The sequence below is a fragment of the Elephantulus edwardii genome, unplaced genomic scaffold, assembly GCF_000299155.1.
Source record: "Elephantulus edwardii isolate Elephantulus edwardi_28Jun2011 unplaced genomic scaffold, EleEdw1.0 scaffold00223, whole genome shotgun sequence".
NCBI lineage: Eukaryota > Metazoa > Chordata > Mammalia > Macroscelidea > Macroscelididae > Elephantulus > Elephantulus edwardii.
In genome coordinates, this window is record NW_006399973.1 from 2,764,194 (window position 1) to 2,788,803 (window position 24,610).

General features: G+C 39.6%; 1 protein-coding gene across 1 annotated transcript in view; it reads left to right on the forward strand.

Moving 5' to 3' along the window:
• The first annotated feature begins 8,511 nt into the window (after positions 1–8,511).
• The window catches only part of CPSF3 (cleavage and polyadenylation specific factor 3, 73kDa), a 96,399-nt gene continuing 80,300 nt past the window's right edge, over positions 8,512–24,610 (forward strand). The window contains exons 1-4 of the mRNA XM_006898201.1: positions 8,512–8,561; positions 12,928–12,991; positions 14,327–14,424; positions 16,785–16,913. Coding sequence (XP_006898263.1) covers positions 8,512–8,561; positions 12,928–12,991; positions 14,327–14,424; positions 16,785–16,913 — 341 coding nt within the window. The remainder of the gene's footprint in view (positions 8,562–12,927; positions 12,992–14,326; positions 14,425–16,784; positions 16,914–24,610) is intronic.

Sequence of the window (24,610 nt, forward strand, 5' to 3'; positions counted from 1 at the left end):
TACCTAATCATACATTCCTTTCAGTCTTTCATCTCTTCCAGTACAATGTTCATTATCTAGCCACTCTTTCCTGTTCTTACCCTTGCACCCTCTGACTCCCACTCTTCCCAACTACTCCCACTCCCTCCAGTCCTATTTTATAAAAGTGCTGTTATGCAGTACTTGTCCTTTTGTGACTGAGACATTTCATTCAGCACAATATCTTCTAGGCTTATACATGCTGTGTAGTATTTTACAAGTTCATTATTTTTCAATGCTGCACAATATTCCATGTGTGAATGTACCATGGTTTTTCTATCCATTTGCTTTTTGATGGGCAGTTGGACTGCTTTTATCTCTTTGCTATTGTGAATAATGCAGCAACAAACATGGGTGTGCACACATCCATGCCTCTGGTTTCTTTAGGGTATATTCCCAGTAGTGAGATAGCTGTGTCAAATGGTATTTGTATTTCCAACTTTTTGAGAAAACACTAGATTGCTTTCTGCAGTGGTTGTACCATTTTACATTCCCACCAGCAGTGTATGAGAGTTCCAATCTCTCTACAACCTCGTCAGCATGTGTTGTTTACCGCCCTGTTGAACTTCACTATTGTTGCGGGTTGAAATGATATCTCATAGTTGGACCAATCAAATGTTTAAATCATTGCCTCATTCTCACATTTTGTTCTTTGCAGGGCTAAGAACAGGTAATATAACTATCTTTTAGTAATGTGCATCTTTCTTACAGTTCTAAAAATATCTTTAAAGTAAAACGACATAAACATATTCCTAACTGGCAATATCTCACCTCCTCACTGAAATAAAGTCAGGAAAGGAGATGCTGCTAAACTTTCCAGAATCAATTTAGGCTTTTTTTTTCTTAAAAAAAAAAAAAAAAGGATTTATGCCTTGGAAATATTAGTAAGCTTTCTTTTTGTGTGTATATATACACAAAGACAGAGAGAATTTTAAGAGTAGAATTATTTTTATATGTCCATATAAAAATACTTTTATTATAACTATTACTAATCTATACAATATTCGACAGTTCAAAGTATTCCCAAATAGATTTTCTCATTTTATCCTAACAACCTCATGATGTATTAACTTGATCCATAGATATTTTGTGCCACATTCTCTGCGAAGTTCCTACTCTCAAAAGCTTATAGAAGGTAGGCTATAATGTGCATTATACAGATGAGAGTATAATGGCCTGTCTTTCATGATTTATGAATAAAATAATCTAACAAATTTTACAAAACAGAATACTACAATGTGAACAAATAAATCAATAATATCTAATATAGTGCTACTGTCTTCAAAAGTTCCACACCCAGACATCTACCTAGATCATGTCCTTCCATTCTGACATGGTCAATTCTTTTGAGAAAAACCATTACATACCAAGTTAAGTAAAAAGAATGAGTAGATCATGAGGTTTTCAATAAATGGCTCTGCTTCAATGAAAAGTTTCTCCCATTGTATTTAAAGACTTTACTGAGTCCACTAAGGAGCTATATCACCCACGACTTCAGACTATCACCCAAATCTAACTCCTGAGCCCAGGTCATTACCCTCATTATTCACTTTACTTCCATGTTGTTGTTAGGTGCTACCTAGTGTGATTCACTCACTCACCCATTCTTGAATAGTCAGTGAGCACCTACTGGGTACTGGGCATACATCAGTGAAAAGAACAAATTAATCTCCTGACTATATGGAGATCATATTTTTAAGAAAGTAAACAGACCAAGAAATAAGACAAAGATAAAATATATTGTTGTTGTTATGTGCCGTCAAGTTGCTTGTAACTTATGGTGACCCTATGTACAACAGCTCTGAACTCTGCTCTATTCCGAGCCAACCTTATTGTCTCTGACACACTCACCCCCATCACCCTATTCACTGAATCAACCCATCTCATCGAGGGTCTTCCTCTCCTGAGCTGTCCTTCCAACCTCCCAAATCTGATGTCCCTCTCAAAGGACTGTTCCTTCTGGCAACATGCACAAAGTATGTCAGATGGACCTCCAGAACCCTTGTCTCCAAGGAGCAGCCTGGTTTCACCCTCTCCAGGATGAACCTGTTTGTTACCCTAGCAGTCCATAGTATATTCTTCTCTCCAGCACCACAACTCAAAGGAATCAATTCTTCTTTTATCACCCCTAAGTCATTGTCCAGCTTTCTGATGCATAGCAATAAAATATATTACTAGGCAATAATAATTGCTATGATAAAAACTAAAATACCCTAAGGTGACAAAGAATGATTACAGAAAGGGATAAATATTTGTGATCTGAAAAAGTGAGAAGAATGGAGGCTGAAGGAAGTGTGGTAGCCATAGTAGATGTGGAGAAAAGACATTTCTGTTAGAAGACATAGCACGTATAAAGATCATGGGAGAACAAGTTTGAAGTACAATAAAAGTTCAATATGCCTTGGGCAGGAATGAGAAGGAAAATGAGAGATAAGGATAAAGATACAGGACCAGATCACAGAAGATCTTGCAAACTATGACAAAATGCCTTAACAGGAAGATTCTGGAGCTTTTTAAGGAGTCAAGTGACATGATGAGATTTGTTTTAAAAACACAACTCTAGCTAATGGGTGGAGAAACTAACTATACAGAATAAAAATAAAGAGGATGACTAGTTAGAGGGCTGTTGCAGAGAAGCCTGTTACTGTGATAAATAGTAACTTTGTCATCATAAAATACCTCTGAATAAAACTGTTAAGGCAGGAGATCTTTATTCTAATGTTGCTCCCAAACAGGTTTAACCTAGCAGTATAAAGATGTTGTTGTTGTACGCCTTCAAGTTGGAATTGACCACAACTGACCCTCCAGTGGGTTTTCAGAGGCAGTAAATCGCACAGGAGACTGACCATCCTTCTCCCACAGAGCAACTGGTAGATTTGAACCATGTGCCTTTGAGATTGCAGCAGGCTTCTTTCCACTAGACCACCAGAGCTCCCTTACAAAGTTGTTAATAGTCATTAACACATTATACGTTGGACTGAGAATCAACAGGTCAGTGACTTGAATACAACGTTTGCACCACTGGAGAAAAGACAGGTAGTGTCCCTTTGCAAAAGTATACAGGCTTGGAAACTAATGGAGGGTTGCCACCAGTTAAAAGTGACTCAACTATAGTGGGTTTTTGAGATCTGGTGGGTTTCTGGTAAGGAATATCACTACCAACCCAAAGATAAGCACTTCAATTCCATCAGCTGCTCCACAGGAAAAAGATGAGCAATCTCCTCCCATGTGATTTAATGCCTCTGAAAACCGCTGGAGGGTTAGCTATGGGTCAGTTCCTACTCAACAGTACTCAACAACAACAGTGGGTTTTTAATGGGTTAAGATGTTGACATTAACTTACTTTAAAACATTATATAAATATTACATACAAAGCAATTCTACATGTGATTTTAAAAATGAAATTTGACTCTCTTTTTAAAAGAAATGTTGTTGTTGTTATGTGCTGTCGAGTTGCTTGCGACTCATAGCGACCCTATGTACAACAGCTCTAAACTCTGCTGTCCTGTGCCAATCGCACTGTCTCCGACAAACTCATCCCAAATGCCCCAGTCACCGAATCAATCCACCTGCCGAAGGGCCTTCCCCTCCTGTACCTGCCCTCCACCCTCCCAAGCATGATCTTTCTCCAAGGACCGGTCTCTCCTTACAACAAGACCAAAGTATGTCAGACGAAGCCTCAGAATCCTTGCCTCCAAGGAGCATCCCGGTTTAACCCTCTCCAGGTTGAATCTATTTCTTTTCTTAGCAGTCCATGGTACCCTCAACACTCTTCTCCAACACCAAAGCTCAAAAGCATCAATTCTCCTTCTATCCTCCCTGGTCACTGTCCAGCTCTCTGACACATAACAAGTGGTCCGCACCTTAGTCTCCAGAGACACACCGTTGCTCTTCAGTACTTTAGAGAGGTCCCTAACAGCTGACTTTCCCATCGCAATACTTCTTTTAATTTCCTGGCTGCTGGTGCCAAGAGTGTAAGTAAAGTTTTTAGACACTTGTATTATTCTAGTGCCTTCACAACTACTTAAGGCTTCCTTTTCATCAACCTAGGAGCTTTATAAAAAAACCTCTGATATCTACCATACTTTGAACCAAATTCTTTATCAAATCATTCTTGTTTCTAAATTATTCATACGTCAAAATGCGGGCAATGATACGTCATTTAGACGTTCCAGAGACTTATTAAATGAAAAAAATGTCTAAAGCTCTCATTACCTTCCCCTGCAGAAGCACGCCTCCTCGCTTCTGTGTTTCAGGAAATTACATTATGTGCAAGATATAAACTAGGAGTAATGCAGACTCCTATGTCCTTCAACCGCCATATTCACTGAATGTACCATCTGAATGGACGCTCCACATTAAGCCCTCATTAGACTATTGCTCTAGTAATTACTAATATTGTTCTAAAGAAGTTCTTTTTTAGTATATGAAAGATTCTCAACCCATAAAAATGCATACATGCGCAAAGTGTCACAATTTTAAAAACTCACATATCCTCTGAAGAAATATAGATGAGGGACCTGATTCTAACTTCGGTGTTGTTACGTACCATGGAGTCAGAACTGACTCAAAGATGACCCTCCAGCTGGTTTTGGGAGGCAGTAAATCACACGGAAGGTAACTGTGCATCATTCTCCTGTGGAGAAGCTGGTGGATTTGAACTGCATACTTTTGCACTGGAATTGCAATTCTCTACCACTATGCCACCAGAGCTCCCTTAGTTCAAACCAGACTCCTCAATTCTCTATAAAAAGGGAGTTCTGGTGACAAACCACACTTCTAACCCAAAGGTGGCACCTCTCTGACAGTTCAAATATAGGAGCAGCTCTGTAGAAAAGAGTCAATCTTTAAATCTACCATCATGCTATAAAATAATATTTTTAAACAAAAATTTATCACTATCCTCATTAAAATTTTAAATGGGGGAGAAGGGTGCAACAATGAATGAATGGCATTCCAAAACCTCTATAATGTTCACTGAAATGAAAAATAAATTAAAATGTAAAAAAAAAAAAATTTAAATGGTTCCCCTAAGTAAGACCAAAGTTAAACATTCCTCATCATGACATACAAGGTAATCCATTACTTGGCCTCTCTTTACCTCTCCACATCTTCCATAACAACCTACTTGAAATTTCAATCTCTCAGTGATGTAAAACTGATCCTCAGCACACATGATGTTCCATGTTTCCAGGCTTTGAGCCTAACTGAGTCATTATATAGAAAGGAATTGGCAGATACAGAAGAATTTAAAGAAATAATATATGAGCAAGAGCCTATGGTGATGAAGAAAGAAGTTCAAGTTGCTTTGAAGGAAATACCCAGGAATAGATGGTATACCAATTGAAGTATTTCAGATAACAGATGTTGCCCTGGATGTGCTCACCAAGTTGTGCCAAGAAATCTGGAAAACCACCACTTGGCCAACTGACTGGAAGAGATCTATATTTGTTCCCATTCCAAAGACAGGTGACCCTACTGAGTGTGGAAACTACAGAACAGTGTCATTGATTTCACATGCAAGCAAGATGCTACTGAAGATTATCCAAACAACGATTAGAACAGCACATCAGCAGAGAACTTCCGGAAGTCCAGGCTGGGTTTAGAAGGGGTCGTGGTACTAGGGATATTGTTGCTGATGTTAGATGGATCTTGGCTGAAAGCAGAGAATACCAGAAGAATGTCTATATGTGTTTCACTGATTATGCAAAGGCATATGACTGTGTGGATCATAACAAACTGTGGCTGACTCTGAGAAGAATGGGAATCCCAGAACATTTAATTGTGCTAATGCGAAACCTATACTTGGACCAAGAGGCAGTAGTCAGAACAGAGCAGGGTAACACTGCATGGTTCAAAATTGGGAAGGGTGTACGCCAGGGATGCATCCTGTCTCCACACCTTTTCAACATGTATGCAGAGATTATCATCCGAGAGGCTGGGCTCTACGAGGAGAATTGTGGATCAGGATTGGTGGAAGATCTATTAACAATCTGCGTTATGCAGATGACACAACCCTGCTTGCTGAAACTGAGGAGGACCTCATGCACTTGCTGCGAAGGGTCAAGGACTGCAGCCTTCAGTATGGACTGAGGTTCAATGTCAAGAAGACAAAGATTCTCACCACTGGACCAATTGGCAGCGTCAGAATGGATGGCGAGGAGATTGAGATTGTTCACAGCTTCAGTTTGCTCAGCTCCACAGTCAACACTCTTGGCACCAGCAGTCAGGAAATAAAAAAACGTGTCGCGATGGGAAAGTCTGCTGTTAGGGACCTCTCTAAGGTACTCAGGAGCAACGGTGTCTCTCTGGAGACTAAGGTGCGCCTGATACAGGCCATGGTATTTGCAATTGCTTGTTATGCATCAGAGAGCTGGACAATGACTAGGGAGGACAGAAGGAGAGTGGACGCTTTTGAGCTGTGGTGCTGGAGAAGGGTACTGAATGTACCATGGACTGCCAGGAAAACAAACAGATTCATCTTGGAGAGGATTAAACCAAGCTACTCCTTGGAGGCAAGGATTCTGGGGCTTCGTCTGACATACTTTGGACATGTTGCCAGGAGGGACGGGTCCTTGGAGAGGGATATCATGCTTGGGAGGGTGGAGGGACAGCGCAGGAGGGGAAGACCCTCTATGAGATGGACTGATTCGGTGACTGGGATAATCAGGATGGGTGTGTCAGAGGCAGTGCGATTGGCGCAGGATAGAGCAGGGTTTAGGGCTGTTGTGCATAGGGTCACTATGAGTCGCAAACAACTCGACGGCACATAACAACAACAACAACATTCATCCTTCAAGATTCATTCCAGGCTTTTCTTTGAGAAAGTTTTTCTTGGACCTCTAGGTGGGTATCACAGATTCTTCCTCCATAGCTTTCATGTACATTTCTAACGAAGATCTGTTACTATCTACTTATGAAAGGAGGCTCACTGGTACCGTAGTTAAGGACTCACCTGCTAACGAAAAGGTTGTGAGTTTGAAACCACTAGCTGCTCCACAGGAGAAAATACCTGGCAATCTGCTCCTGTAAATGCCACACGGTTCCACTTTGTCATACAGAAGCAATATAAGTCAGAATCAACTGGAAAGGAAGCAGAAACAGCACTGTCCACTTAGAGCTCTCTCACTTTAAGCTCCTCAAAGGCAGGGATTTGGTTCGGTTTATATGTCTTTCCCAGTGGCCAGCACAACCTTACAGAAGACATGCTTAATCCATTTGAGAAGTTTCTTGGAAGATGACACATAAGCCTCATTTACTGAACCCCTATCTTGAGCCATGCACACTACTAGAGCTGTTTATATTTCCAGCCCTCATTCCTGACCAGCAAGATTGTAGGATTTCAGTTCCCTCCAAATAAGAAAATGAAAGTTCCAATATTTTAAGTGACTTGACCAAGGTCACGATGCCGTCAAGGATGCAGTCAAGTTCACAGACACCACTCTGTTAAAGAGTGTTTGCTTGGTTGTGAAGACACCGACAGTAAGTAAGGCTGAATCAATCCCTTAGGCAGGAGGAGGAGGGAAGTGAAGGGGTGTAGGAGCAAAGAAGGCGAAGGGGTGTAGGAGCAAAGAGTACAGGGGGAAAAAAAGAGTGCTTTTTATCTCACCTTCCTCATGGAACAAGAAATGGCAGATTTTGACATAGAAGACACCCCAGAGCTATAGATGCTTCCACTCCATTTTGCTCAAACCTGACAGGAAAGAGTCAGGCAGGATTATCTGATCAGGCATTACTGTCGCACAAGCGGACAGGGGCAGGAGGAGAAGACGGGCCCTCGGGCAGATGCTTCACACCTCAACTCCTGCAGCCAGCAGCAGACGCGTGCCCTCCTTCCCGCCCACGGCTTCCCCAGGCTTTGACCTCAATGCCACCCGCATCCCTGCGCCCACCACCCATACCTTTGGATCTCTCCCTTCCTACCCGGTCTCCCTCAACCCTGAAGACCACCAGCTCTCCTCCCAGCCCCATCCCATCAGTTCCAGCTGCTGACCTCACCCAGCCTGGCGACGCCCTCCGGGACTCGGTTCCCCGTCACACACCCCTGAGCCGCCTGTAGGGGGCGCTCATCCCCGGGTGGGGCGAGTGCTCACAGCCGCGGCTGGCCCATCCTAGGAACCACTTTGGGTTCGGAGTAGAGTCGAACCGCTAAAGCAGCCGAGGCGACTGAAGGATATTCCTGTTTTAATTCCAGCGCCAGATTTTTCAATCCTCCTTCACCCGCCCGCTTTCTACGGCTTTAGAGATTACGCGCAGGCGCAGTCAGGACTGCCCGCTCCGGGCTTCCGGACTCCGTGGTAGGGTGGGACCTCACGAGCCGGTCTCTCCGACCGGAAGGAGAGGGGCGGGTCCTCGTGCCGCGGGCCCTGCGGGGCCGGAAGTTGTGCTTGCGGTGTTTGGAGTTACTTATTTGGTTCCTGGTGGCTGAGGCTCAAATTTAAAAAGAATACTACGGTCTGTTCCTTATCCTGGTTTCTTCCGTAGACCTCCGAGATGTCTGCAATTCCTGCTGAGGAGAGTGATCAACTGCTGATCCGACCCCTGTAAGGGACCAGCGAAAGACGGGATGAAGCCTAAGCTGTTTGAGAGGCGCGGAGGGGTAACAGGAGTGTTTGGCCTCGGAGGGCCTCCTCTGCTCTCTCACTGTGCCCGACTTCAGCATTCCGCCGATCGCCCGCATTTAACGGGCGGGCTTCTCGGGCTGAAGGGGTTTGGAGATCTGCTGGTTGTTACTTTAATGGAATTTTAATGGAATTTTTGCCTTGTTCTTTTTAATCTCAAGAGGCAATATGTTGGAGTTGGGAGGGGACGGAGGGCAAGGTCTTTGGGATGTCATTGTCATTAGGTGCCCTCCAGTCTACCCTAACTTATAGCGATCCTGTGTACGTTAGATTGAAACCACTTTCGTATAAAGTAGAGGGCTGTCAGCACAAACTCGGAGCTGGCGGCGCATCAGTGCAAACCCAAAGGTAATTGGTGATGCTGATAACCCGCCAGTGCAAGGAAACTCCAGATGTATGTTTATTGCCTCTAGGACGTGATGATATTTACCTCGACGTGAAAAAACTAGAGGATAACTGAGTTTTGACGTTCTGAAATCAATACTTCTAACAGGATAAAGATGGTAGAAATTTGGAGACTTAACAGTCGTTGAGGATAAAGTTCAGCTATTGACTGCCCTTAAGGGTATCGTTTTAGTTGAAGATGGCTTCCTGACAAATTTTCGTTGAACACCTACTGAGGACCTTACACAAGAATCCCTCTAGTTCGTTCACACCTGTCAGTCATATATTAGCAAACACTCAACACACATATATCAAGCACTGCGCTAGGCACCAAGATACAAGTAAGACAGAGGGTGGAGTTAATTGCGAGGAATCTTCTGGAAGGAATTGTATTGCTAAAAGTATTAGAGCTTTTGGAATAATGGGAGACTGCCACTTTGTAGCTAGACATGAAATCCAACCCTCATTTTACCATTTGGATGTACCACTTTATGTCCTCACTGTAAACCAGTTTCATCATACAGAAATAATGCAGCGGTCATTTTGAAGAGTAAAAATTATTGTAAGTACTCAAAAAAAAAAAAAAACAACCAAACCAACAAACCACCCAATCCTATTATAATAGTGCAGGTATCATTGTTCTGAGTGCCTTGAGATTGGAAGAGATTTTGAACACAGATTGAAAAGAGAACGATAATAACGTTCTGGGGAAAGTGATGCATGTTCAGTTCTAAATAATGAGGAATTTAAAATAAACTGTAGGGGCAACAATGTTTTTAGGTTTGTGTGAAAATGAGAATCATTTCATGCTGTGATTAAAAGAGGTGAGAGAAAGGCAGTCAGGGTGCAAGCTTTAGAAAGCTCTTAAACCCTGGTGGCATAGTGAATTAAGTACTGAGCTTTTAACAGATTTGAACCTAATTGCTATTTCAAGGGAGAAATAGGAAACAGTTTGCTCTCTTAAACAGTTTTAACCTTGGAGACCGTATGGGACAGTTCTGCTTTGTCTTACAGGGTCCTTTTGAATTGGAATCAAAGGCAGTAGGTGTTTGCATACAAAGAAATATGGGCCTTCATTATTCTGAGTTACAAGGAGCCAGTGAAGGAGCTTAAACAAGCATATAGAGAATGAATTATGTTTTGGGGAAAGTATTAATATTGGTGTTGCAAATGCATGTGAGAACGGATTAGGTAAAGGAAATCAGACTAGGAATCTAGTAGAATGTAATGGAAATAGCCTAAGTGGTGAGCAGTGAGAGCTTGGAATCAGTAAAGGAGTTGTAATGGTTTAGAAAGAAATAGATTTGAAAGTAAAATCCTGAATATTAGATGTTTTGGAGAAGTGAAGAAATAGAGGCAGAGTATACTTAGCTGGCTGGGGAAAACAAGAAATGATTAGGGAAACTAAAAAGATTTTAATTTGATGATGAGAATGACTAACATATTTAAATTTTGCTAGTAAAGAGCCGGTGTGAAGGAAATATCAGTGGTACAGTAGTTTCCTCAAAAGGAGGGAGTGTATAGAATAGAGAACAGTGGTGAAAATATTAGAGGTAAGTCTGTTTTGTTGTTAGAAAAAAAGTGGAGTTGAGGAAATTGACAGGTGAATTACCCCTTCTTCCCTCTCCCCCACCCCAGAGACCCATACTTCAAATGTTGAGACTAGAAGGTTAGGAAATTTAGAAAAAGGAGAACATTTGAAATGGTTGCTGGAAGAGGTAGCTGACCTATAAACACTTGAGAGTTCCTAAACAGCATAGTTTGGCACCAACTCAGAGCTGAGCCTCCAGTGGCTTTTCAGAAGCAGTAAATTACACAGGAAGAGATTATCCATCTTTTTTTCCCACAGAGTAGCTGGTAGATTAGAACCACGTATTTTTGGATTGGCAGTGCAACCCCTTGCCACTAATCCACTAGAGCTCCCAAAACCCATAAGATCTTGGCACACTTGGTCTGTAGTCAGTGGGGAATCCAGAGATTGTCAGTTCAAACCCACACGTACCTTGAAAGCAATATGGTGATCTGCTTCCATAGAGATTACAACTGTCCTTATTCTATATTACAATTGTACATCTAAATGAACCCACAAACAAATGGAAAAGGTAAAAAAATGGAAGACCATGAATTCTTGAAAACCCATATCTGTGGTGATAAGATTTTCTTTTCAATAGTCCACCTTGAGGTTGGTTCTGGGCCATTCCTAGTAAATTATTAATTCCTTGGGATCAGGCTCTGTTTAATAAACATTTCTGTGGCACTAGCGTTGTAGGTAGCACTAGTGGTGTGGTGTGATAACCTGTCAGGCTACTAACCAAAATGGTCAGCAATTTGAATCCACCAGCTGCTCCATCATAGAAAAATGGGCAGTCTCTTCCTGTAAAGATTTAAGCCTCAGAAACCCAATAGAGGGTAGCTTTGAGTCAGAATCAACTGTACAACAGTGAGTTTGATAGTTTTAGGCTTTTTGAGGCACTTACAACATGCGTGGGATATGTTGTTGAGTACTTTCAAGTGGGAACTGACTCATAGCTGACCCTCCGCAGGTTTTCAGAGCCATTTAATCTCACAGGAGGTGACTGCTCATCCTTCTTCTGCAGAGCAGCTAATGAATTCACACCATGTGCCTTCAGGATTACAGCGTGGTTTCTTACCACTAGGCTTGTGCTTCCAATGCAGGGGTACATGGTTTGAATCCACTAGCTTCTCTATGGAAGAAATACGGGCAATCTGTTCTCGTGCTTGTGAAAACTCACTAACCATTGTCAGCTATGGCGATACACTTGCTCTGAGTCTATTACAGCTTGGCAGCACATAATAACAATAAGGTGTACTATTAGAATAAATAGTATAGCCTCATAAGATAGTCTTTAAAAGGTCATTGTCTGGGATATAGAACCTGCTTTATGTTGAATAAATGAATGAAACATGGGCATTTAAGAAGGTGAAGAACTTAAAAAAGATAAAGATTAGCTTAAAGTATACCTGTGCTGATTGAAAATAATAACATTAACTTAAAATTAATAGAAACTGTGTAAATGTTTTATATATTGAAAACATGGAAGGGAAAAAAAGAACTGAAATTTCACAGGCAAAAATAAAGCAAATTTATTTAGACTTAAGCTATTTGGGAAATGCATATTATGATCTTAAAGAAGATGGATTTCAGAGTTCTTGGAAGTTTACGTGGGAGCTCTGGTGGCCTAGTGGTAAGGTAATGATGCCAACCCCAAAGCATGTGGTTCAAATCCACCATCTGCTCCTTGGGAGAATGATGAACAGTCTCCACTGCAATTTACTGCTTCTGACGCCTCCTTGAAGGTCACCTGCTTTGATTCTGACTCAACAGTAACAACCTAAAAAAGTTTACAAGGGTTAGGGTTGTTAAGGGTTGGGGTGCTAACTTATAGGCCAACATCTTTAAATCATCAGCTGCTCCCTGAGAGACAAATGGGGCATCTGATCCCATAAAGATTTACAGTCCAGAAACCCTATGAAGTAGTTCTACTTGGGTCTGTACAGTATAGTCACTGTGAGTTGAAATGGTACAAACTTAAGTATTCATTTAAAATATTGTGTCTTCTGTAATAGCTAGTTTTTGTTATTTTTTAAAATACATCACACTTTAACCCTAATAGAAAAAGGGACATAAAAAAATTCTATTTTTGTAATATTTTAATTTCTCTGACTTACTCTCTCCAAATTCTAACAAACTCCTGGAATTCCCAAAAGCCACTACCATGTTTCCCGTATTAACACTGTTCTTTTCTGTCTTTATAATTTGTAAAATTTTCAGGTCAAGATTTTTTAGTGTGGTATAGTTTAACTTGGAGTGGATATTTGGGGCTCGGTTTTGATTACTTTTTTAATTAGTCAATCATTTTTATTTCTTCTCAAATGTTTATAGTGGAGCTGGACAAGAAGTAGGAAGATCATGTATTATTCTGGAATTCAAAGGAAGAAAAATAATGGTAATTATTTTTTTGTTATCAGGTTATCAGTTTGGCTCTGTGTGCATTGGTTGTTTTAATATAGTCACCAGTTTAACTCCTAGAAAAAGTCTGTAGTCAGTGCATATAAAGTGTGCTCTATAAAATTAATGTGAAAAACTTACCAAATTCCTGTGCATTAACTTGCCAAAGCATTCAGTAAACTGAGAAAAACCAAAATTCCAAGACTATAATATTATCTGCTTAACAGTTGTTTCTTTAAAGACAGTCTTCTACTGTAGAAGAGTCTAGTCAACCTGACCACCCAAAATCCAATGGAAGAGGAAGACTTTGGACTGACAGCCCCAAAAACATACAGAATACCAGGCACTCCTGTACATTAGAGGGAGAACCCAGATACTTAAAAATCATTATGAACCATGACTCAAATGCTAAGCTTATTTCCTTATCTGAATGGTAGAAAGATTAGATGATTTCTAAGATCCTTATTTGGGTTGGTGTTCTTCAACAAGAAGATCCTCATTAGTAACTATATTATTAGTAATTAGATTATACTCATTCCAGTCCTTTACTTCGCCCAGTCTTAAAACCGTATATTGTATTAATTTGGTAGTAACGACATGTAAAATGAATAAATTCTGTGTGTGTGTGTGTGTGTGTGTGTGTGTGTGTTTGTGTACACATCAAATCGGACCTGACTGGACAGGAGGAGATTGTCCCTCCCTCTCCAGCAGAGCATCTGGTGGATTTGAACCACTTAACTATGGGATTGCAATGCAGCCTCTTGCCACTAGGCCACCAGAGCTCCAAAATAGAAAATTCTTAATGATTGCCTTAATAAATTGTTTCCTACTAAAAATAAATTAAAAAAATGTTTCCTAATACTTTAAAATATTTAAATTATCCCAATCAGGAGCTTCTAATGCTAATTTGAATAATTTACATTTTAATAATTTAACATAGCATTAACTCATATTTAATTGCTAGTTCTTGGAATTGTTTTGTCATAGTAGTCAGATCTGGTAATAGTTAACCTATAAACTTTTAGAGTACTTATCATCTTCTAATATGAAAAACTTGAAGAAGAGTTCATTCATTGTTAGAGTGCTTGGCAAAAGAAGCTAAAAAGAAGAGTTTTGTATTTGTATCCTGTGTATTCTGTGACCTCAAATATGAATAAATAAATTTGGGGAGTTATAATTATCAGTGCATTTATGCTACATTTAATAAATGTGTTAAATGCTGATGTGTGAAATAATATCTTTTGAGTATGCTAGATGAGTTATTATCTGTTTATTTAATATATTGTAATAAAATGTGCAGTAAGCTATATATACTTTTCCCTGTTCCTTTTAGTTGGATTGTGGGATCCACCCTGGCCTAGAAGGAATGGATGCTCTTCCTTACATTGATTTAATTGACCCTGCTGAGATTGATCTCCTATTAATTAGTCAGTAAGTTTTTTTTCTGTAATAGTAACACTGTTTCAAAGACTATTCAGAGAAAAATTATTCCTTAATAAATTTCAAAATTTTTATTTTTTTTTTAAAGGAGTATCTTATACTAGGAAGCATATTTACAAACATCTAAGTGAACAGTCCAAATCTTCGTAACAATTTACTATGAAACTTTATTTGCCTACCTCTAGATGTGAGCTATAGTGGCTGAGTGAATAATATGTTGGGCTGCTAACCAAAAGGGCAGCAGTTCAAATCTACTATCTTGTTCTGTGGGAGAAAAATGGATATTCTCCTTACATAAAGATTTTCAGCCTTGGAACCTAATGAGGGTCACTGTGACTCAGTAGAATCAGTGGCAGTGGGGTTTGAGTAGATAGATGTTTATCCATTTCAGAAAACGGCATATGATCAAGAACTAGTATTAAAGGAAGACATTCACTCCACTGAAGGATTAGTGAAAAACGAGTCTTCAGGAATTGACAACTGGTTAACTGAGATATTCAGCTAATGAATGGAGCATAGTTAGCACTCACTCATCAGTGTGAAAAATGTGGAAGATAGTTTCCTGGCTAACTCCCTGGAAGAGATCTATATCTGTGCCCATTCCAAAGAAAGATGATCAGAATGCAGAAAGAATTTCTAAAGAATGAATGCAGAAATTAGTAAATAATATCATTAATAGCATATGCAAGTAAAATTTTGCTAAACATAATTCAAAAGTGGTTGCAATAATCCATGAGCAGAGAACTACTGGAAATTTTAGTGACCAGATTAAGAAGAATACGCAGAAAGATATCATATTATCATAGGTGTTGGCTGAAAGCAGAGGCTACTAGAAAGATATTTATCTATATTTTTACTCACTTTGCAAAGGCAGAAAGATACCATATTATCATAGGTGTTGGCTGAAAGCAGAGGATACCAGAAAGATATTTATCTATATTTTTATTCACTTTGCAAAGGCATTGGACTGTGTGAATGATAGTAAGTTATGGATAGGATTAAGAACAGTGGCAACTATAGAACACTTAATTGTGCTCATGAGGACCCTGATCACAAGCTAAGAAGCAGTCATTCAAACAGAATAAGGAAATACTTCCTGGATTAAGTTAGAAAAAGTATGCATCAAAGTTGTATCGTTTCACTATATGCATTCCGTCTCTGTGCTGAGCAAATAATCCAAGAAGCTAGACTATATAAAGAAGATGTCATCAGGTGTGGAGGAAGACTCATTTACAACCTTGCTTGCTGAAAGCAAAGAGGACTTGAAGCATTTACTGATGAAGATCAAAGATTTTAGAATGGGTTATACCTCAGCATGAAGAAAACAAAAGTTGTCACAGTTGTGTCAGTAAGCAGCATCATGATAAACAGAAAATAGTTAAGTTGTCAAAGATTTCCTTTTATTTGCATCCACAGTCAACCTTATGGAAACAGCAGTCAGAAATCAAATAGCATATTGCATTGGGCAAATCTGGTGCAAAAGACGACTTTAAATTGTTAAAAAGCAAAGGTGCCACTTTGAGGAATAAGAGGTGCCTGACCCAAACCATAGTAGTTTGATTGCTTTACATGCATGTGAAAGGGGGACAGTGGCATGAAGAATGAGTGACTAAAGAAGAATTGATACTTTTGAAATGTAGTGATGGCAAAGAATATTGATGCTTCTTAGAAGGGCTGATGATGGAATTTTGTCTCTCGCAGTTTGGATATTCATCAAGAGGGGCCATTCCCTGGAGAAGGACATCATACTTGGTAGAGAGTGTAAAATAGGAACATCCTCAGCAAAATAGATTGACAGAACGGCTTCAAGAGTAGGCCCGGATATGCCAACAATTTTAAGAATGGTGCAAGACTAGACAGTGCTTTGTTCTGTTGTACAAAGTAATTGCTATGTGTGAGAACTGACTTGATAGCCTATAATAATGACAGGTGTGAGTCCAGTGGATAAGTGGAAAGGGGGTGGTACATACTTGGATCATTGTAGTAATTGAGACTAAGAAAACCTCACAGAATTTCTCCTTGAGGTCACTATCTCTTAGTTCCTCTATAGAAACTGTTGTATAAATGTTTCATTTTTATCTAGCTGAAATGATTTTTGTAATTTTGACTGCAAAAAGAGTAGGTTTGAGTATGTTCTAGTTTCTGTAATTACTGATAGAATTTTTTGTCATTTAGAAATATATTGCTTAAATCTTTTTCCTAAACTCAAATTAGATGTTTCCTTTCTCTCTCTTCATCTTTATTTACTCTTGGTGTTTTGAAAGTTATCCAAGGTAATTGTTACATAGGACCTCTTGTCCCAAGAGTATTTGATGAGTAATACCAAATTTGACAAAATCTCTTCTTTTAAGTTTCCATTTGGATCACTGTGGAGCTTTGCCTTGGTTTCTACAGAAGACAAGTTTCAAAGGAAGGACTTTTATGACTCATGCAACAAAAGCTATTTACAGATGGCTTCTTTCAGATTATGTCAAAGTTAGGTAAGTTGCTATATTACATTTACATATGTATAGTTATACATGATATGTATAAGTTAGATATACTCCCTTTTGTGTTTTGAAGAGAAACATGGTCTTTTCTTTCATGAAGATGTCAGTAAGTTAGCCAGTCAATAACAAGTCACTGAAAGTCTGTGGTGTACCTAACACTTTGTTGACCTTAGATATTGCATCATTTGTAGGTCTTTTGTAAAGTTTTGTAACTTAACTGAGTTATAATGTAGAAAAACCCTGTAAGTAACATTGCTAATTTTATTAAAATTTAAAACAAATAAATTACACAGTGATAAATATGGATTTCTTTTTTTGGTTATTTGATTGAAGAAATTGACTAGCTCAATTGAAACAAGTTTATATGAGTTATAAAAACCCTGTACCAGAAAGAATTATGCAATAGCTACAATGCAAATTATTACCTTCTAAAAGTGTATGGAGCATTTTCACAATGGGTTTGTCCTCAGAATACAGGTGTTGGTGAATACCTAAGCCAGAATCTAAGCCAAAATGGTAAAGGAGAAGACCATATAGTTTCAGGCAATTCCACTACTACTGGCAATCAGGTGATCTACATGGGTGGTGAGATCAACACAATAACCATTAAGAAATTCTAGAAAGAGCTGCTGAGATGGGAAAGAGCTCCTTCAAATATGCCTGGGTTTTGGATAAACTGAAAGCTAAGTGTGAGTGTGGCATTACCATTGATATCTCCTTGTTAACATTTGAGACCAGAAAGTACTATGTGACCATCATTGATGCCCCAGGACACAGAGACTTTATCAAAACTGTGATTACAGGAACATCACAGACTGACTATGCCATCCTGTTGTTACTGAATTTGAGGCTAGTATCTCAAAAATGAACAGACCAATGGGCAGGCCATTCTGGCTTACAGAGTTGGTGTGAAACAACTAATTGTTGGTGTTAAAAAATGAGTTCCACTGAGATACCGTACACCCAGAAGAGATAGGAGGAAATACTTTAGAAAGTCAGCACCTACATACATCAAGAAAATCAACTACAACCCTTACACTATAATCTTTGTGCCAATTTCTGCTTAAAATTGTGACCACATGTTATAGCCAAGTGCTGACATACCTTGGTTCAAGGGATGGTCACTCGGAAGGATGGCGGTGCCAGTGGAACCGTACTGCTTGAAGCTTTGGGTTCCATCCTGCCACCAACTCATCCAACAGACAAGCTCCTGTGACTGCTCCTCCAGGATATCTACAAGACTGGTGGTATTGGCGTTGTCCTTTTGAGCAGAGTGGAGGCTGGTGTTCTCAGGCAAAGCCTGGTGGTCACATTTGCCCATGCACTCCATAAATGAGATAGTTATAGAAAGGCTTCAGACCTTTTGTTCATAGGGTTGCTATGAGTCATGCTTGACAGCAATCAACAGCTGTTACCACTAAAGTAAATGCTGTTAAAATACACCATGAGGCTTTGAGTGAAGCACTGCCCAGTGACAGTGGGGCTTCAATATTAAAGAACATCTCAGTGAAAGATGTTTGGTATAGCTGATAACAGCAGAAATGACCCACCAGTGGGAACAGCTGGCTTCATTGCTCAGGTGATCATTCTAAACCCTCCTGGGCAAATCAGTGCTGGTTTTGCACCTGTGCTGAATTGTCACCCAGCTTGAATTACTTGCAAGTTTGCTGAACTCAAAGAGGAGACTAATTGCAATTCTGGTAAGCAGCTGGAAGATCGCCCCAAATTCTTGGAAGCTTGGTGATTCTGTCGTTGTTGATGTGGTTCCTGGCAAGCCCATGTATGTGGAGAACTTCTCTGACTACTCTGGGTCATTCTGCGATCTGTGACATGAGACAGACTGTTGCGGTGAATGTCATCAAAGCAGTGGACAGAAAAGCTGCTGGAGCTGGCAAGACCACCAAATCTACTCAGAAAGCTTAGAAGGCTAAATAAATATCACCTATAACACTTGAAACCCCAGTCTTAATCAGTGGTGGAAGAATGGTCTCAGAACTTTTTATCCCAGTTGGCCATTTAAGTTTAACAGTAAAAGACTAGTTAATGATAACTATGTATCATAACACCCTCAGAAGGAAAGGAATGTTTTCTGGACCATTTGTGTGGTGGGTTTTTTTTTTTCATGTGGTAGTTTTACATTACTAGTTTTGAAAATTAGTACTTTTTAAATACAAACAACTTGACCAAAAATTTGTCTCAGAATTTTGAAACTCATTAAAACAAAGCTTAATGAGAAAAAGGGGGAAAAGTGTATGGGATATCTAAGATGGAATTTGGTGTTCATCATATGTAGTGGTGACCTAGTGGTAAGGAGGGGAGCTGCCGGCTGGAACACTTAGGTCAAATCCACCAGCTGCTCCATCGGAGAAAGATGGGTGCCCTCCTCCTGTGCAATTTAATGACTCTGAAAACCCACTTGAGGGTCAATAATGAGTCTCTTTCAACTCTATGGTACTCAACAACAACATATTTAAATGCAAAGGAGAAGAGTAACCCTTATTCTTAGTAATAATATCATTTGTTAATACTTAAATAATGCTTAGCACATTCCAGGGACAATCATCGATTCCTAACATATTAATATTAACTAGTTTAAACTACACACCAAGTTCATGATACAGATTCTTTTATATACCTTGTTTTATTTATGATGAGGCTGAGAGAAATTAGGCAGTCTATCTCAGATATTATACTGATAAGAGACAGCTGGGATTTAAATCTAAGAACTGACTCCCAAGAATCTTATGTCATTAGCTACTGATCTGTATTTTTTTCTTATCACATGATAATGATTTTCTGGGGGGAAATTAGAATAGACTTTGTGAAGAAATTTTGTGTTCCAACATGACAGTCAGTTGTGGTTCAGTGTATGTGAGTGAATACCTCTCTGAAGGCTCTTGGGGCAGAGGAAACAGTGCACAATCTCTAAAGTACTTTGAGTTAAATGTCTTCATTTACTGTGTGCTTTGCTTAAAATCAAGCTGCTTGCCTATGTAACTAGATTTTTTTTTTTCATTTTTATCTTATATTGGTTTGCATAAAAATTCCTATACATTGTGTTTCACACTTTGCTTCATTCACATTGTGTTTCATGTAGTCATTCCCATACATTGTTGTTGTTGTTATGTGCCGTCAAGTCGCTTGTGACTCATAGTGACCCTATGTACAAGAGCCCTAAACCCTGCTCTATGCTGTTTCAACCTTACTGTCTCTAACACACTTACCCCCATTACCCCAGTTGCTAAATCAGTCCATCTCATTGAGGGTCTTCCTCTCTTGTGCTATCCCTCCAACCTCCCAAACATGATGTCCCTCTCCAAGGGCCAATCCCTCCTTTTAACATGTCTGAAGTATATCTGATGACGTGTCAGAATCCTTACCTCCAAGAAGCAGCCTGATTTCACCTTCTCCGAGACAAACCTGTTTGTTCTCCTAGCAGTCATTGGTATATTTAATGCTCTTCTCCAGCACCATAGCTCAAAGACACCAATTCTCGTTCTGTCATCCCTAGGCATTGTCTGACACATAGCAAGTGATTGCAAAGACTGTGGCCTGGATCAGGCACACCTTGATCTCCAGACTAACGTCCCATACATTACATTTTATAAAATTAATCACCGTTTAACTCTGCCCCCCATTACCCAGTCTTTTCAGGTCCTCACTGGATCTTTCCCATTTCCATTACCCCCTCCCGCCACCCACCAAATTATGTGACCCATGATATTCCCTACTGCGCATCCTCACCTCCCCACCTTAAATCCTCATACACATTTTAGTAGTTATCTTTCTGGTTTTCAGTAATGAACTTACACAGTATTTGTCCTTGCTGTTGTTAATTACTGCCAAGTTGAGCATGACTCCTAGTGAACCTATAAATATAAGGCCTGAAGTCTTTCTATAACATATCGTATGAGACCGAATTAATTCCTCAGTATAATGTTCACCAGTCTCTTCCAAGTTGTGTAGTATTTTTTAAGCTCATTGCTCCTGAGTGATTTGTAGTATTTCATCCTGTGAATGTACCACAGTTTCTCAGTCCATTCAGTTGTGGTTGGGTGTTTAGGCTGTTTCCATGTTCTTGTGATGGTAAATAATGCGGCTATGAACATTAGTGTACAAATCTCTATTTGTGTCTGAGTTCTAATTTTCATGGGTTAAAATGGATAAGCGAGTGTGTCAAGATTGTATTCTCTCTCCATAACTGTTCAATCTATATTCTGAGCAAATTATTTGAGAAGCTGGACCCAATGAAGAGGAGTATGGCATCAATAACCTGCATTATCCAGAAGACAAAACCTTGCTTGCTGAAAGGGAGGAGGACATGAAGCACTTGTTGTAGAAGATCAAGGAATGCAGCCTTCAGTATGGATTGCATCTCAATATCAAGAAAATAAAGATTCTTACCACTGGATCAATAGGCAGCATCATGATGCATGGAGAAGAGAGTGAAACAGTCAACAGCTTCATCTTGCTTGGATCCACAATTAACACCATTGGTACCAGCAGTCAGGAAATAAGGAGGCACATTGCACTGGGAAAATCTGCAATTAGGTACCTCTCCAAATTATTGAGGAGTAATGATGTCAGTTTGAGGACTAAGGTACGTCTAATTCAGGCCATTCTCCTTCCAGTTACTTGGTATGCATCTGAGAGCTGGACAGTGACAAAAGATAACAGAAAAATAATTGATGCCTTTAAGCTTTGGTGTTGGAGAAGAGCACTGAACATCCCATGGACAGACAAAAGAACAGACAGGTAGTCTTGGAGAAGGGTGCAACTGGACTGCTCTTTGGAGGCAAGAACGATGAGGCTTCACCTCACATACTTTGGACATGTTGCTAGGAGTGGCTATTCCTTGGAGAAGGACATGGTACTGGCAAGGCTGGAGGGTTGGCAAAGGAGAGGAAGACCCTCAGCTAGGTGGATTGACACAGTGACTGCTGTGATGGGCTCTTGGTATCAGAAAGTGTGAGGATGACACAGGATAGAACAGGGTTCAGATCTGTTGTTCATAGGGTCACTGTGAGTCTTACTTGATTCAACAGCACCAAACAACAACAAACAGCATATTCCTAGAAGTGGAATAGCTGGGTCCTATGGAGTTTCTATGTTCAGTTTTTTGAGGAAACACCATAATACCTTCCAGAGTGACTACCATTTTATGCTCCCACCAATAGTGTATGAGAGTCCCAGTGTCTTCACATCTTCTCCAATATTTATTGCTTGCTGTCCTGTTAAACTTTGCCACTGCTACTAGGTTGAGATGGTATCTCATTGTGAATTTGATTTGCATCTGTCTAATGGCCAGTGATTTTGAGCATATTTTCATGTGTCTGTTGGCCATCTGAATATCTTCCTCTGTGAAAAGTCTTTCCATGTCTTTTGCCCATTTTGTAGTTGGCTGTCAGTCTTTTTCTTGTGGAGGCCCTGTAATATTCAGTAAACTTTTATTATGAGACCTTTGCCTGAAATGGTATTGCCAAATGTTTATTCCATAGGGTTTCGTTTCACCCTGTTGGAAAAAGTTTTTGATGTGCACAGCGCTTTAATCTCTAGAAGGTCCCATTCATCAATTTTATCCTCACCTGGTTGTACATTTCTGGATGTAATTGTCAAACTCTTTATACTATAGGCCTTCTAAGCATGGTCCCATTTTGTCTGTTAATGATCCTTATGGTTTTGAGCTTTACTCCCAGGCCTCTGATACACCTTGAGTTGATTTTTGCATATGGTGTGAGGTGTATGTAGATCCTGTTTCAACTTTCTGCAGGTAGCTGTCCAGTTTTACCAGCACCATTTGTTGAAGAGGTTGTCATCTCTCCATTTGATAGGTTTGTTTCCTTGTCAAATATCAGTTGCTCATAGATAGGTCTAATTCTGGATTCTCTTGCATTGGTCAGTATGCCTGTCATTGTACCGTGCTGTTTTGGTTATTACAGCTGTGTTGTAGGTTTTAAGATCAGAGAGTGCTATGCTCCTATTACATTTTTATTTTTCAGAAGTGCTTTGTTTATTCAGGGTCTCTTTCCTCTCTAAATAAACTTGATAATTGTCTTTTCAATCTCATTGAGAAATGAATATGATACTGGTTTTGGGATAACATTAAACATGTGATTGCTTTCGGTAGGACTGTCATTTTCACTATATTGAGTCTTCCTGTCCATGAACAGGGAATATTTTTCCATTTATTTAAGTCTTTTATTTTATTTCTTGCAGAAATGTTTTGTAGTTTTCTTTGTAAAGGTCTTTTGTGTGTCTAGCTAAGTTTATTCCTGAATATCTCAATTTGTGGTTGGCTCTTGTAAATGTTATTGGTTTCACTCTCTGTGTTTTCTTTGTTACTGTAGAAGAATCTCACTTACTTTTATATGATTTTGTATCCTATTACTCTACTAAATTGATCCTCTACCTCTGACAGTTTTTCATTGAGCCCTTGAGGTTTTCTGTGTACACTATCATATCATCTGTATATAGCAAGTTTAACTACCTCTGTGCCTATCTGAATGTCTTTTATTTCCTTTTCTTGTATTTCCCTAGAAGTACTTACAATAATATAGTATTGACTAGGAGTGGTGAAAGTAGACATCCTTGTCTGGTCCCTAGTCACATGAAGATTGCTTTGAGTCTTTCTTCCTTGTGAATTATATTGGCTCTTGGTTTTATGTATATACATTTCACTATGTTGAGGAAATTCCCTTCTCTTCCTATTTTTCTGAGTATTTTAGGCAGGAAGGGACATTGGATTTTGTCGAGTGCCTTTTCTGCATCAATTGCTAGAATCACGTGGTTCTTGTTATACTGAAAAGTATCCAAAACCAGTTGGCTGTTTCAGCAGAGGAATGCCAGATGTGCAAGCTGGGTTTAGTACTAGGGATATTATAGTTAGTGTTAGAGATGGATCTTGGCTGAAAGCAGAGAGTACAAGAGTAATATCTGTCTGTGTTTCATTGACCATGCAAAATCATTTGACAGTGTGGATCATAATAAACTGTGGCTAACTCTGAGAAGAATGGGAATCCCAGAACAACTGGTTTTGTTTATGCCAAACCTGTACTTGAACCAGGAGACAGTCTTCAGAACAGAGCAAGGATACACTATATGGTTCAAAATCACAAAAGGTGTATGCCAAGAATATATCCTATCTCCATACTTTTTCAGTCTATATGGAGAACAGATCATATCTGGGAGGCTGGGCTCTATGAGGAGGATTGAGGAGGATTGTGGCGTCATGATTGGAGGAAGACTTAACAACCTGTACTATGCAGATGACACATCCATCCTTGCTTAAACTAAGACCTGAAGTACTTGCTACAGACGGTCAAGGACTGCAGTGTTATGTATGAATTGAAGCTCAACATCAAGAAAACATAGAGTCTCACAACTGTACTGATTGGTAGCATCATGATAGATGGTAAAGAAACTGAGATTGTTAACAGCTTCAGTTTGCTTGGCTCCATAATCAGCATTCTTGATACCAGCAGCCAGGAAATCAAAAGACAAATTGCATTGGGGAAAGTCTGTTGTCAGGGACCACTGCAGAGTACTAAAGAGCAATGATGTCAGTCTGGAGACTAAGGTGTGCTGGATCCAGGCCATAGTCTTCATAATTACTTGCTATGCATCTGAAGGCTAGACAGTGACTAGGAATGACAGAAGGAGAATTGATGCCTTTGAGAAAAGTCAGATAT